This window comes from Carcharodon carcharias, chromosome 10, assembly GCF_017639515.1.
Source record: "Carcharodon carcharias isolate sCarCar2 chromosome 10, sCarCar2.pri, whole genome shotgun sequence".
Taxonomy (NCBI): domain Eukaryota; kingdom Metazoa; phylum Chordata; class Chondrichthyes; order Lamniformes; family Lamnidae; genus Carcharodon; species Carcharodon carcharias.
The window spans coordinates 61,849,509-61,866,018 of NC_054476.1; the positions used below are offsets into that span (position 1 = coordinate 61,849,509).

Sequence of the window (16,510 nt, forward strand, 5' to 3'; positions counted from 1 at the left end):
GACAGGTGGTGCAGGTCAGGTTGGTATCAACAGCAAGGGTTCAATCCCTCTTCTGACTGGGATGGATTTGGGACCTGCCTCCTTGGCCTGCCCATTGTGGTAGATCATGATGCTATGGGTTAAACCTACCCTTAGGCAGAAAACTCATGAAAAAATGCTTGTAAACATTTGAAAATTTGTTAATTATCTGACATACTGTACTCTATTTTCCCTCAAGTCTGATTAAGGCTAAGCTCAAGGTGGGAGATGGGAGGGTGGAATTATTTTTAAAAATTGTAACAGTGACCTGCTATCCAGTGTTCAAACATATTCCTTAAATCTAACTGAAGAACTCCATGATTATACAAAACTCAAATGAATAAGAGTGTCTCCTGCCCTCCTTCATTGTCACCCTCCCCCAGCCTAGATTATTAAAACACTCACATGCAGCTCCACAGTTACATTCAATATATTTTTGTTGAAGACCTCTTCCTTCACTTTGTCCTGTTCTTCCTTCCATTTTCTTTGCTGATCTCCACAAAGTCTATTCTCTTTTTCTTGCTCCAATTTCTGTTTTGTGGTTCTCTCATTTTCTAACGACTGACTTTTCAGCTCTGGTAATTGCTCTTCCTACAAACGGGGACACACAAATATTAACCTCAATAGGCTAAAGTGTTAATTCTCTTTTCACTCCCACCATGAACAAATCGACCTCCTTTGGGGTCAGTGTACTTATGTAAATTCACGTGAGGTTTGCACAAGATCACAAGGCTACACAGGCATTTTTTGGGGGACTTGTACGTGCAGGAGGCCTGATCCCCTTGTTGATCTACACCAAACCTTGCTTGAGCAAGGAATCAATTTTAAAATACTCAAGGTTTTCAAATCCCTACATGATCTTGAAGCTTCCCAACTTAACTTCTTTGGACCCCAAAATCGATAAAAAAATTTATGGTACAGAAGGAGACCAATCAGCCCATTGCATCTGTGCTGGCCAGGCAACAGCTATCCAACTTAATCCCACCATCCAAGTTATTGGCTCATGATTTTGTGGGTTACAGCACAGTGCACATCTCCAAGTATTTTTAAATGCAAAATTTTCCTGCATGCCTCCAATTCCAGCCTCTTGTGCATCCCCCATTTTAATCATTCCACTATTAGTGGTTATGCCTTCAGTTGCAGAGACTCTGGAATTCCCCCATAATCTTTGCCATGCCTCTTTCCTCTTTTGAAACTTAAACTTCTTTTGACTAAGCTTTTGGTCGATTGCCCCACTATCACCTTGTGTGGCTTGGTGTCAAACCCCTGATAATACCCCTCTGAAACTCCTTGGAATATTTTACTCTGTTAAAGGCAAGTTGCTGTTGAAACTCATTATTTTCTCACCCCACTAAAAGTCCAATTTTAGCATCCCTATTCCTCTCCAGAGAAAAGTTGAGGGGAATGAACCAGGGACCTTCCTGGTCTGCATAACTCAGCTACTCCACAAATAGCTTCACTAACTTAAATTAGGGAATCACTGAATACAACTTTCCAAAATAGAAGTAACCTTCTGAAAGTACAGAGGCCAAAATTAGGCATCTATTTAGCATCATTTAACTAGTGCACTAGTGTCATTTCCACTGGAAATTATTCTAAAATTATATTTGCTTTCAAATTACTGAAATATATTGTACAAATATCAGTAACTAGATTATTTTTCCACTCAAATCCCTCTATTCTTTAGTACTTCTGCTACAAAAACCTTCAATTTAATATATGTAGGACATTTACTATGTAACAAGAATGACACTTGCAACAACAGAAATGGTCTGTAACAGTCAGTTCCCAGGGTTGCCAAAAAAAGCCTATACCGCAGGATGGAACTGACAGCAATAATATTGTAGTTCCATATACACTTGTCCAAGACATAACCATGATTTAAATATTTCAGTTTGGAGTCCCACTTAGAAAATTTGAGATCATTTATTAAAGGGTGTGGTATCTGGAAGACACTGAATTCCCACCAAGATGAGGCCCGTTACCTGCTTTCTGCCTTTCTCTTGTGCTTCCTCGTGAAGCTTTTCCATTTCTCGTTGAGCCTGCAGTGCAGCATTCTCCCGTGCTGTTCGCTCCAGCTCTTGCTGTAACTGGAGGGCCTTTTCTTTCTCCAGACGTTCACGTTCTCTATTAAAAAAAGAGAAATTTGTTGTTCATCAATGCATTTAACATGAGCCTAATGATCTCAAACTCCAGTAACGAGGGAAATAACACACATCAGAATTCCAAGGTAAACACCTATCCAATATAATACTTGCTTTAATCTAAAGAGATTCTCCCTCATTTGCTCAAGTTTGAACTTTTATTGGAGGAAGATCATGTTGGCTTGAATCTGTGCAGTTGCTTGTAGATTCTGTTCAACGAACGTGAGAAAGATAGAGAAGCGAATCACTAACATCCTGGGGGTTACCACTGACCAGAAATTGAACTGGACTAGCCATGTAAACACTGGCTACAAGAGTAGAATCGAGGCTAGGAATTCTGTGGCAAATAACTAACCCCATGACTCCCCAAAGCCTGTTCACCATCTACAAGGCACAGGTCAGGACTGTGATGGAATACTCTCCACAACAACATTCAAGCTCGACACTATCCAGAACAAAGTAACTCACTTGATTGCCATCCCATCCACCACCTTAAACATTCACTCCGTCCTTCACCTACACAATAACAAGGTGTACCATCTACAAGACGTACTGCAGCAACTCACCAAGGCTCCTTTGGCAGCACCTTCCAAACCTGCGACCTCTACCACCTGGAAGGACAAGGGCAGTAGATGCATGGGAACACCACTACCTGCAAGGTCGCCTCCAAGTCTCTCACAATCCTGACTTTGAACAGCACTAACTTTCTTTCACTGTTGGTCAAAATCCTGGAACTCCCTCCCTAACAGCATTATGTGTACATCTACACAACATGGATTGCAGCAGTTCTAAGCAGTGGATCACGGTCATCTTTTTAAGGGTAATTAGGGATGAGCAACAAATGCTGGCCTAACCAGCAACACCCAAACCCTGTGAATAAGAGGTCAGCTTAAAATATTTTTAAAAATGGCTAAGGAGGATGGTATACTGTGTGCGCACACGTGTATTTTATATCTCACAGATGTTTGAAGGTGGCAGGACAGAGGGTAATTAGCAAAGCATTTTGGATCTTGAGCTTCATCATAATGAGTATAAAAACCAGTCAAGTTATGCTGAAGATCTGGTTAGGCCACAAATAGGTTCTTACATATGGTACTGGCCACCACACCTGGGAAGGATGCGAGGGTCCTTGAGGGTATAGAGGAGATTTACAAGAATGGTTCCGGGATGAAGAATTTTAGCACCAAAGTTAGGTTGGAGATGTTGGACTTGTTCTCCTTGAAGCAAAGGTATATTTGAAAGTAGTGCACAAGATTATGACAGATTTAAAATAGGTAATCAAAAATAAAGCTGCTCCCACTAGATGATAAAAAGGACTAGGTTACATAGATTTACAAGATTTTGGGGCAGAGATATAGGGAATTTCAAAAGGAAACTGGAGACGTATTAAGGGAACTAAACATGCAGAGTCAAGGTATAGAGCCATAGAATGGTTATAGTACAGGAAGAGGACAGCTCTAAAGACAGCCAGCATGGACTCGATAGTCATAATGGCACAGAAGGAGGCCATTTGGCCTATCTACAGGATGCATGCTATGTTTATTCCAACAAAATTCCATCCAATTTGAAAATGATTTGGGTACAAGTATGAATTACATCTTCAGTGGTCTTCAGTGAAATCAACTCCTTTCCTTGGTGGGACAAGCAAAGAGGGATGCAGACACTAGGCCTTATACTGGAGCCTGGGGGGTGGTTCCTGAGACACAACATCATGTCAAAGAGAAAAAAAAACAGTTCTTGCAAGTTTTAGACTAACTGATGAAAGCATATTAAATCTTCACTAATATTACCTTTTAATGTGGAAAACAGTTTAATTCATGGGTAGAATTAGGTAAGTCCTAATATTCACAAAGTCAACATAAGACCAGTGCCAATTTTCATGCAGACCTTTTAGATTCAAGCCATTCGCCAGAACAAAGATTATAGCCTAACTTTTCTACCAATTGCAAGCCTACAGCACACCATTTCAAAAAAGTCACATTAGGGTATTGCAGCAAGACAACCAGATTTAGCTTCTTTTGTAAGGGTTGGAATGGCATCAACAGAATTTAATTTTGATCATTTATGAATGTTTGAGAAACCCAAGTAAGATGACTTGGATTAGCAGCTTTTCAGTTTCACAATGCTCCAACTTTCTGTCCTGATGTAGAAAAATGATCACTTATTGGAGTAGGAATGCTCCACTGCACATTCTATTCCAGTTCACCTACTGGCAAGACAGTATAAATTGAGTATTGCTGAAAAAGAGAGACATGTCTAAGCTTATCATCTTACACTGATCAGGACACAAGAATACCAATATAAAGGGAAAACAATTTATACTGTATGTGAAGAGAATGCTGATTGGTTAGAAAGTGGCGTTGCCATGGAGAATACACCAGTGATGGTGGCTGCCAAGCAGTGTTTGGAATTTGAATGAGGCAACTTGACCTTGATTGGTCAGTAAACCAATCAACACTCTCCACATACAGTATAATTTGTTTTCCCCTTATACTGGTATTCTTGCAAGTGTCCTGATGAGTGCAAGACAAAAAGCTTAGACATGTCTTTTTTTTCAGCAATACTCAAGTTATGTACTACCAAACGACTAACAGTATAAATTCCTCAGCAACTGGTAATATCCAATTACTGCAAATTTAGAACAATTGTTGAAACTCCAGTTCCACCAACCACTGCATTCTGCCTGCCGCAAAAAATTCACCTGAATAGTGTCTTATCTTTCCACCAGGACTGGAATGAGAATGTATTCACTGGGGTTTAAGAGAAGGAAGAAAGGCTGTTATCCAGATTTAAAAATGTAAACTTTTCGCATTTACTTGCTAGGAGCTTGGGGAAAAAACAATTCAAGTTGCAAGTCTCAAAACACTTATGATCATCTTCTTAGCATTACCCATTATACTCTATTGTCATCAGGATTTCTAAAATACTGGATTGAATGATTTCATTCCATGTCCATTTAATCTGTGTAAATACTCAGGTTCTCTCCTTCCAAAAGTTCAACTCCATTTGGTGATCATCAGGCCTGTTGTCCTACACCTGGTAAACACTGAACTTGTAAGTTAATTTTGAGTTGTATAATGCTTAGGCAAAGTATTGGAGGCTACAGCTCTCAATGGTATAGGATAATGGTTCTCAAAGTGTAGTTTGCAAGAATCCACCTGGTGGTCCAGGGGCTGGTCCAAAATACAGATCACTGCCATACAAGAGTATCAGCCAGAATCTTCAACTTACTACTCATGGCTCCCACATGTATGACACAAGTCACCATAAGCACAAGCAATAGTTTTAAAAGCAAGGTTTATGTTACTGTAACATACTGTACAACTGCAACATCAAATTTTTAACACTTATGGGGCTGAAGACAAAGAGAAGGAATTGGCTAAACAGAGCACAACACGAGACTGAGGTTCTCCAGCTTCAAGCCAGTCAACAACTCATTGGTATCATAAAAGCAGTACCAGTCTTCAAATTAATTCTGACCAGCTTTTTGCAGTGGCAAACAAAAGGGGCAGGGGTAGGACAGGTAGGTAGCCCACTGGGTCATTTGCCTCCTTGAGTGGTCCTCAAAAAAAAGTTTGAAAATCACTGGTATTGGGAGTAGGAAAAATTTCCAATCCGAGGGAAATGAATCAGGAGTACCACAAAAAATGGCCATCACACGAGAGCATTTGGGTCCAAGATTAATTTTCTCTATGATATGGTTACGACAACTGCAGCATTTTATTGCTTCATACTTCTCTGCCTGGATGCTCTCTTGTTCCCGCATTCTTTCCCGCTCCCTATCTGCGGCCAGTTGCAACTCATGCAGTCGCTCCCTCTCTAGCTCAGCTTGCTGCTGCTCTTGAAGCTTTCTGGCTTCCACCATTTTACATTGCCGTTCAAGCTCTTCCTCCTTCTTGCGCTGCAGTAGCTCTTGGCGTTCTTCTTCCTGCAGAAGTAAACACTGATCAATTGTTCTCAGCTTGTCAGAATTGAATGAAGGAGTTGAAGCTTTTGTTTAATGGATTTAAATGCCAGTTAAAACGTGTCATAATTCTTTAAAGAGCTACTAAAGCCGTCAGAATCAGCTGTGGCAAACAAAATCAAGACGGAGGTAGAAAAGAATCCACAATGTTAGTTTACTCATGCTCAAAAGTTCCTGTATTTCAGATACGCAAATAAAGGAAAGGAAACATTAAGTACTAGCTAACCATGGCATACCAGGGAAAATTTATCCAAGGAAGGAAATAAAGAAAAACAGAATCTCATTTTCTAATATTATGCATTTAGTACTTTGATGTAGTTACTTGCTGTAAGAGAGAGGCATAAGCACCTTATTTATAAAAAAATAAATGACTTGGTCTTCCCAGGAGTGTTTTGAGGTTTGTGGGGTGGTCCAATTTTTTCCTAATTACTAGCATCTCTTTTGGCAAGACAGTAGTAGTAAGACTGGCCTAGGACAGGGTGTATTAACTTCAACTGGTATGCCACTATGATCAAGGTTCAAGGAAAACAGATACTTGGGTAAGATGCAAGGAAACTTGCAGCTACCATTAAATTGCATTCTAGCACAATAAAACCTCTTACATTAGGAGGGGGAGTAAGAGTGAAACACAACAAATACTAAGCAAAATATTTCAAACATTTTGGTCCAATATAAAAAAGTCTCTCTTCTCCCTCCCCAAAAGAGGAATGTCAATTTTTGGGAGATTGAAATATGGCAAGGAGATAATTAACTTCATCTTATTTCATCAATAGCATATCTGGTGATATCAAAACCTCGTCAGTTCATTATGACCCATATAAAGTATTATTCTTGTTGCAGCTGTATGAATGAAGATAGTTCGAAATAGGCTGCATCTCCTTAACAGTAATGTTTTCTCAATGTATACAGATACTTCATGTGGGTGATTTAGGTTCCATTTGGTGATCATCAGGCCTGTTGTCCTACACCTGGTAAACACTGAACTTGTAAGTTAATTCAAATAATGCATCCCTGAAAATCTTTGGTAGAGAAGTAATCACCAACCAATGATCTTAAAATAGCTTAAGTTTTCTTTAAAAAGAAAAAAATGTTAACAGTTCACTTGATGGCCCGGACAAAGCAGGAGAATTGGTCATCATGCTCAGCTCTGATCCCCTCATATCAAATAGCCTGCTGACACAATTTTCCTTGGCTCAATATTGAAAGACACAGTACACAAGTATTATACTATCAGGACTCATCACCTCAGGGGGAAAGGGAAACAGAAATAACAGGCGAATAAAAAAGTTACTTAAGTGGTACAGCAGCCATACCAGCTGTTGCAATTTCTGTTTTCTGATTTCCTCTTCTTGCAACCTTCGAGTTTCTGCCTCCTCCATCCTTTCAGCAGCCACTTTCTTTTTAGCTTTTTCTTCAGCAAGTCGTTCCTCACGCATCTGTAAAGGGATACAGAATGCTACAGTGATCTCTCCAAGTGAAGCTGTATAATATATGAAGGGGGTGAGGATGCAGAGGAAATGTGTTTGTTTCCCTCCTTGTTTGGCAACTGGGTTACTTGCAATAAGCAATGTTTAGGCATCAGAGTTATTATACCTTTTCATTCTTCTCATCAATCTGTGAATTTTTTTGCTCAATTTTTCTCTTTCTCTTTTCCTCCTCTTGCTGCTCAACTCGAGAACGAGTTTCCAAAACACGTTTCAGCCGCATTTCCCGCTTTCTATTCAAGGTAAAATATGAAATGCAATTGTATTCAAAAATCGTTATTCAGAGAAGCATGAATGAAAAAGAACGGTAAAACCTACCTTGCCTGCACTACCTTTCCATAAATCTGCATTCGTGATTTTTCGTCATGTCAACACTCCTCATTCAATTTTACTGAATCAAATGCAATGCAGTTAAAGGTTTTAACCATTAGAAATTTACACAGTGGAATCTAAACTCCCAATCATTTTAAGATCAGTAGAAGAGAAACTTTGCTCTTATTTTACAGTTTTGTTTCCTTATTCTAGCTCTTGCCACCTATATGCCTCTTAGCTGTCCTTGACCAGGACCTTCATGGCCCCATTCCTGGTCCACTTCCATCCCCTAATGCTGCCCCATTCCTGGTCCACTTCCATCCCCTAATGCTGCCCCTAGTGAAGGTCTGACACTTGGTCAAACTGGGCATTTTAATGTGGCACATCTCTGCTTTCCTCAGCTTTTTCTACTGCTACGCCACACCTTTCCCCATTTTAACAGAACCCCCTTCAGCTTGCTTTTTTCCAGTCTTCAAACACTGTTCCAACTCCATTACCATGTTTCTTCGGTTATCCTGCTCCTTTATTTCCTTTTCCTTTGAAAATTTTCAATTTTTGGAAATATCTCCAGTTTGTCCAGGCCACTGCCTTACCCCTGGACTTACCTCCACCTTTCACTGATTCCCAGAACTAATATAGGAACCAGCAATTTGTCTAGGCAGTGTTTAAAACTCTATTTGTGTATAATGCTTTAATCTTTAAAAAGTCACTTGTTTGTTCTCCAATTAGTACCGAAAAATATTTACGATGGGATATAGAACAATGAGCCAGTCTTCGTCTTGATCCATTACTTTGCTTCAGCTCCACTTAAAATCCAGCATCTACTCCTTCCTAGCACTTTTTGCTAACTGTGTATACTGTCATACTCAATGATGCTATGAGAAACTGTACATTAATTTCCTGTAGTGATCAGAGTCAGTTAATGAATACAAGGTTTTTTGTATACAAGACAGCAATCGATTAAGCAGAAATTTCAGTAACTCTACAGAGTCATCTGTGGTTAGAATCTGAAACATTGAGATAGCTGACACAACAGACCAAAAATCATGATAGAAGGAATAAAATGCATGGGGCAGCATGCATACCCAATTCAAGACTTGAAATATAGACATAGTCCCAACCATTTTCTAATAATATGATAATACTTTGTGTCAAGGAAGCTCATAAATGGCCACTAGGACAAAATGTTGGAAAGCTACCAATTCCCACAGAATCATACACAAGCACGAGGGGAAGAGTTTGGCCAGGAGGGGAGCAGCATTTGGAAGTTGGCAAAAAGGATAAATACATCCATGATAAAAAAGTTTAGGCATTTCCAATTTGGGGGATTATAATGTCAGTATGATACTTCTAGCTAGCTTCCAAAAACTTATGAAAAAGCAAGATAAGATTTGGAGATTTATAGGCACTGAAATGACACAGTGGAGTTAAAGGTTTTCAGGAACAAAAGGTTCAGTTCCTGGTTTGTAACCAATATTTGTTAAAGAACTTGCATAAATATAGCAGCTCATCACACTCCAGTGTACTTCATATACAAACAGTTAGTTTGAAATGGTCCCAGTAATCAATGAGAAGCTCACTGGGTGCTGCTAGCTGAAGAAAGTGTTGGCCAGGATTGAAAATTTCTCTTCAGATTGTGCAATGGGATCTAAAGCTTTTAAATCTCATTTTTGAAGAGTGAAAAATGTGGCCATATCTGGAGCCAGCAGGGCAATAATCAGATATTTAATGAAAAAAAAGCAGCAATCCAACAAAGAGAGCAAGAGCTTTCACGAATGATTGTGCTGTATATTTTATCAGATACATTCTATTCCTCAGCTAGCCTGAGTCTGGAATACTGCATTGACATTATTATTAATTAACAGCACATTTTCTTACTTTTTAAGCTCTTCCAATTTGTGTTTCTTCTCTTCCTCCACTCTCTGTATCCTTTCTTCTTCCTGTTCTTGCTTCTTCTTTAGATTTTCCAGGCGGATCTTCTCCTTTTCCTAACATATGCAGAGGACAATTACAGGGCAGCCAATCATAACATAATAGATGATTTTTACTCATTTAGTGAAAAAGTACCTTTAAAGAGAGGAAAATAGCAGTAGTCAGGGTTGGATCAGAAGTACATTGTCCTCCAATTTACAATTAAAAAAATCACACATCCTTACAATCTACTTTTCCATTATTCTCCTTCACACCAGCTATTTGAATAATCAGAAATTCACAGGACAGGACACCTTCAGTGGCCAGCTTCTAAGGCCAGGAAAGTAAAATAAAATTCCAATGGGAGTATAAGATATGGTAAAGGTAGTTTCCAGGATGCTCCAAACCTGTGCATGCCAAGCCTTGAAATCCAAGTCAGTAAGGTTCTTTTAATACGAACACATAACTTGAAGAAATTAAAAAGCTGTTAAGCATTTAATACAATAAATTAGTGCAAGCAAGGCTAAAATAAAAATCATTTTTCCCCACTAGTAGCGAATAAGGCATCTAGCTGAGGACTAAATTCTTAACAGTCTCCTGGTGTACAAAGATATATAAATATCCTGAAGGCAAGGCAGGCGCAGATACCTTGGGATCAACTTTCAAAGGCGTGTTGCGTTTGATGAAGGACTTCACCATCGAGCGGCCAACAGAAACAGGAGTCATCAGCAACTGATTCTTCTGAACTGCGTGGAGGAAGCTTTTGTGTTTTGGTCGAACTACCTACAAAAGCAGAAATTGTTAGACAAACTCACTGATGTGTGTATGCTGAGTTGAGCAGAAATATTTGCAATCACACATTTAAAAAGCAACTTAAATTCAAAGAAACAAAATCGACAGTGAAATAAAAATCTCTTGATACACAAGGATCGCAATCTTATTTCTGGTCCCATTTATCCCTTGGAGCAGAAGTAACATTTGTTTGAACACGTCAATTGTCAAGCCTTGTAGCCTACAGTTAAATTTTCCTTCAAAGCACAGCAAACTGTGGTTGAAATGTGTATGTATTCAACATGAATTAGATTGTAAAGAGTGAAAATTTTCTACTCTGTGCCAGACCTTATGAACCAATAATGTTGATGTTTTGTATGGTGTTCCTCAAATCTTACAAAATGTGACTCATTGGTCCGAGGAATAGACCAATATTGAGGGCAAGCAAAAAGATAAAATCACAAAGACTGAAAAAAAAAAGAAAAAGTAAGGTCAATTAGAAATGAAAGAAGTGATGCTGCTAAATGGAGTACTTTGCCACGGGTCTCTAACATATGAAAGAAAAGGTTGACGTGAGGAGCAATTAGATACGGTGACTATAGACAAAGTACTGTTAAAAAGATATGAAACTCAAAAGCAGAAGAAACAGGGCCCTGAGAGCATGCATCCTAAAATGCTGAGCACAGAAAATAGCAGAGGCTCTGACAACAAATTTTCAAATGTTCCTGGACATGGAAGTTGCGCCAATACAACAACCACGAAGAATTAAGACAATTAACTGTAGGTCAGTCAGGCCAATATATTGGTGGTGGATCGTATTGGGTCCTCTCACCCTTTCAAAACTTACAAAAGACTATCCAGTTGGGAAACTTACTTTAGGAGGAATGGCAAAACCATGGATATATTCAGAGGAAAGTTACCAGGATAATCACCAGAAGTAGAAAGACTTTACATATAACACTAATTAAACTAAGATTCTTTGTTACCAAAGAAGGTTAAGAGGAGATTATAAGTATAGAAGTTTTTGGAGGGGCAGGTAGAAAACAAATCGCTTCCATTGATTAGGGAGTCCATTGCTTGAACACAAATAGGTAGTTTACAACAATGCTAACCAAAACAGCTGTGGAAGCTTTTAAAAAGGGAAATGGTAAATAGTGCAAAATTAAAGTGGGTATGGTAAACAGACTGGGAATTAAAGGATTGCTCCTGTGCTAGTTCTCTAATAGAACAATGGGATCAATTATCTTGTTGTCCTCTAAACTTTTATGAGGGGGAAAATAAATTGTGCAGGAGCAAGAGGTCATTATGTAGTTTTCACAAGGATATGGTGAAGAACATCAAAAAAATAACATCCCTCATATCCACCTGGAGGATAGGGAGGTTAAACAAGTATACGTTTTAAAATGGGATAATGCAAAAATATGGAAAGTTTTACTTGCAAGACTTACTTTACTAGCAGGACAAGGTGACGAAGGAGTCTTCTTTCTTGGTGGAGAATCATCACAGTTCAATACTCCAGAGCTATTAAGCACATCTTCCACTCCTTGTTTGCAACTATTTTTGCATCTAAGAGCGAGCAAAACATAATGCTAATGATGTTCCAAACCAGATGACTGAAACAGTATGATCCGAGCCTCTGTAATCCTATACTTGTGTCATTTTATTTTACCAACATTCTGTAACAACTTTTTTTATATCTATGTTTAGCAGGCCACATTACAGAACTCTAATCCTTACTTGACTAAGGTCCCCTTCGCGCAAGTACATTTAACAGAGTTTGCACTTCCTGATGCACAGAAACCAAGACCACTTAAAATTTTAAATATTATGGCAACTGCTTTGGAAATTATCTCCATTCTATTAATTATTGCACTTCCAAGCACAAGGAGGCAGGAAAAAGGCCGAATGACCAAGTTCATCCGCTATCATTTAGAGACTGCATGAGATTGCTATACCATGCCACATGTTTCAGGCTTCAGTTTAACAAAACTATGCCTCCATATGTCCCAAGCTAAGAATCAGACTGTCTTCTAAAGTTGCAGGGATAACTATGCACGTCAAGGATTGCAACAATAGCCTCAACATTTAGGGAATGTGGATTCCCAGACCATTTATGAACTCCGCATACTACCACAGAATTTTTCAGTCAAATCCCTCTTTGCATGAAGATGAAATATGCAAAACAGTCAACCAGGAATTTTATCTTTTGGTATTTGGAGCCAGAAATAAGTTAATAGAATATTGGTCATATGACCAGTACTACATTTAATTTCAGGATATTAAGGTTTTCATGCATTTAAAATCCAGCTTACAACATTCCACACACAAACTCACCCAAGCCTCTGATTATCAGAATTGTTGCTTTCTGTGGAGTTAAAACACAAATATCAAAACACCAAGAAACAGAAAATATTCTACCCTTAACAAAACTGCAATGGTTACTAGCCAGTTTCAAAGCTGCTGTTCAATCTACTCATTCAGTAGCTTTTATTCTGGTACTCTCAATTCCTGTTAAGCATCAACCAGTTTCCCTTCAGGTCCATTCCAAAATAGGTGTACACTGGAGAAATGAATCCTTTTCTCTCCATTATTGCTTTGGTCTTGCCCCTTTATTTTGAACAGGAAGCATCAATTGCCCCAGGTGAGGTGCAGTCTAGATGCAGTTAAATCCCATCACTGATCTAATGGCATTTACCAACTTTTTAATTTCAATTCCTCCTATTCCTTAAAATCCCAACTTATGGTAATTTGACATCAGTGGTCACAAGGTTACTGGATACCATAAATCAAGGACAAAAATATCACTTGGAGAAGTGTGGGTTATAGGGGCAACATCTAGGCTTGGGCTGACAAGTGGCAAGTAACATTTGCGCCGCACAAGTGTCAGGCAACGATCACCTCCAGCAAGAAAGAATCCAACCATTGCCTCTTGATGGTTCAATGGCATTACCGTCACTGAATCCCCCATCATCAACATCCTTGTTTGGGGGGGGGGGGGGGGGGGGGGGGGGGTGGTTACCATTGACCAGAAACTGAACTGGATTGGCCATATAAATATTGTGGCTACAATAGCAGATCAGAGGAATAGCGGGACGAGTAACCCACCTCCCGACTCCCCAAAGCCTGTCCATCATCTACAAGGCACAAGTCAGTAGCGATGGAATACTCCCCACTTGCCTGGATGAGTGCAGCTCCGACGACACTCAAGAAGCTGGATATCGTCCAGGACAAAGCAGCCCACTTGATTGGCACCACATCCACAAACATTAACTCCCTCCACCACCAACACACAGTGGCAGTAGTGTGAACCATCTAAGTGCAGTAACTCACCAAGGCTCCTTCAACAGCATCTTCCAAACCCACGACCACTACCATCTAGAAGGACAAGGGTATCAGGTAGATGGGAATGCCACCGCCTGGAAGTTCACCATCCTGACTTGGAAATATATCGCTGTTCCTTCACTGTCACTGGGTCAAAATCCTGGAACTCCCTTCCTAACAGCACAGTGGTTGTAAGTACACTACATGGACTGAAGTAGTTCAAGAAGGAAGCTCACCACCACCTTCTCAAGGGCAACTAGGGATGGGCAATAAATGCTGGCCTAGCCAGCAAAGCCCACATCTCATGAATGAATTAAAAAAAACAGATTTGAAGGCAAATCTGGCTAACTAACTTGTTAGAACTCCAGCGAAGTAACTGAGGCACGATGAAGGTAGCGCAATAGATGTATTTAACTGACTTTTAAAAAGCGTTTGATAAGATATCATATAACATAGAACTAAAGTATGTGCTTCAATTTTCCAAAGTAGTATTGGTGGGAACTTATCATTGGCTAAGAGATAGAAGGCAAAGAGTAGTAGTGAACAGATGTAGCTGATTGGACAGAAATATCTGGTTAGGTCCCTCAGGAGTTTGCATTAGGATCATTGCCTTTTTTTGGGGTATAAGGAACACAATTACAACATTGGCAGAATATATAAAACTTGACCAACATAGTAAGCAGTGAGACAAACTGGTTAAAGTGGACAGACGCATGGCAGATACAATTTAAACGTGGATAAGTATGAAGTGTGTTACAATTGAGGTCTATAAGACTGTGTTTGGGACAATCTTTAAATTTAAAGTAAAATGAAGAGGCTCATGTGACCTGTTCTGAAATTAGCCTGACCAGCAAGCCTGGGTGATTAAATTGCTAAAGATGGTTTTACAGGGGAAAAAGGTGCAAGGTATTCACACTTGCAGACAATCACAAAGGCAGCTGTGATGCCAATGGATAGACTAAGTCTCCAAGTCCCAGAGATGTGTCAAGATTATCAGGTTGTAAAAAGTGTATACTTTGAACTGTCCATTTGATTGTGGGGTCGAAAGAAAAACAAATTAGCACTTCTTCCTGGATACAAGGTCCACGTGATTCACATTGCCATGGAAGGGTTTAGGAGGAAGCCTTTGCAAAGATCAGGCTGTAGGCTTTCCTAAAATATCACTGTATATCACAAATAGATGGGTTAGTCTGTCAGGGTCCAGGGGAGGGCAGGCAGCTAGAAGCTGAAAGTATCTGGTTCACTGAGCTGGAGTGCAGGGGAAAGCACATGCTTGGATCAGGGCAACCAAACTAGTGAGGAGTTGAATCAAAGCTGCTCTAGAGGGAGGATCCCCAGAAATACTCTCAACATGAACAGTAGTTCTGGGGTTAGAGGTTACCAGGCTGAGAAGAAAAAAATAGAAGTAAACCCTAGAGAGCCAAGAATCATTTTGGACCGATTCTGGGAGAATGTAGTGCCTACTAGGGGACAGTGTAATGTATATCTGTGAAGTGTGCGTTTTCGGTTGTGCTAAAAATAATGGGAGTGTTCAATTCTGTGGTTTGAAGTATAAGTTGCCTAAAAAGCTAGTGTTTAGTTACTAGTAATTTTAGTATTTTGTTACAGTAAACTTCTTAAAACTTGAAATCTGGTCATTTCAACCTTTCAGCTATTAACTAGAAATTCAAATTTATTTTTAAAATGAAGTTATTGGTTGCTACGGATATCGCAACTAGTGATGCTATTTTAGAAACAAGGAGAGGTAGTGTAGTGTTTGAGGCAAAAGGATCTGAAAAAAAGAGGCAAAAGGATCTGAAAAAAGACAAAAATTTGGTTCAGGATGCTTCAAGGAGCATCCATGTCAAATTAACAATATCCAATGTATCTAGAGGAAGGCCAGGGATGGTGCATCTACACAAGTTCCCCCAAGCACCAACATGAAGTGCCAGTTGTGGATGCCTATGCCAATCTCATATCTGACTCTTCAGTCATGAGAAAACAGTTATTTACACTTTGGGCACTTGAATAACAAAGGTGTACCACCATCAGGGTTATAAACAGAGATGAAGGTCTTCATTACAAAGAGATTGAAGAGACTGGTATAGTGCTCCTTAGAGCAGAAAAAGAACATTTTGAATACGTCTTACTTCTCAATTTTGATAGAACAAATAGGTAGAAAGTACTTCATCTGCCAAGTGCACCAGTTACCAGAGTTTATAGATTTAAAATGATCGGCAAAAGTAGTAGAGGGAGAAATGGGGAATTTCCTCCCCAAACAGAGTTCAGATCAGGAACCCACCACCTGAATGGGTTTTGGATTCCATAGGGTTGTTCAAAAGACAATTTGGCATGCACTTGAAGACTAATTTGCAGTGTTAGTCAAAAGGAAGGAGGGTGGGACACAACTCAACAGTTCTTTCAAAGTGCCATGCACACACAACAGGCGAATGGCCCTCTTCTATGCTGTAAGAAACCAAGTTATAGCCATTTCTACATTGGACATTTGCACCTAGTAGAAACAAGGTAACTAAAACTAAGAGTCAGCACGAGGAGATAAGGGCAAAGACAATTTGATGCCAATTTCTGGAAATTAAATAAATTAA

The 16,510-nt window shown here is 39.5% G+C and overlaps 1 protein-coding gene across 5 annotated transcripts in view; it reads right to left on the bottom strand.

The window, feature by feature from the left end:
• The window catches only part of LOC121283334 (inner centromere protein-like), a 72,903-nt gene that overhangs the window by 8,297 nt on the left and 48,096 nt on the right, over positions 1-16,510 (bottom strand). For 4 of the 5 annotated variants that reach the window (XM_041197799.1, XM_041197798.1, XM_041197797.1 and 1 more), the window contains 9 exons: positions 12,939-12,969; positions 12,053-12,170; positions 10,482-10,616; positions 9,801-9,910; positions 7,720-7,843; positions 7,440-7,562; positions 5,897-6,090; positions 2,004-2,145; positions 424-609 (listed from right to left, as the gene is read on the bottom strand). In XM_041197799.1, coding sequence (XP_041053733.1) covers positions 424-609; positions 2,004-2,145; positions 5,897-6,090; positions 7,440-7,562; positions 7,720-7,843; positions 9,801-9,910; positions 10,482-10,616; positions 12,053-12,170; positions 12,939-12,969 — 1,163 coding nt within the window. The remainder of the gene's footprint in view (positions 1-423; positions 610-2,003; positions 2,146-5,896; positions 6,091-7,439; positions 7,563-7,719; positions 7,844-9,800; positions 9,911-10,481; positions 10,617-12,052; positions 12,171-12,938; positions 12,970-16,510) is intronic. The other variant, XM_041197800.1, reaches the window with a different exon arrangement.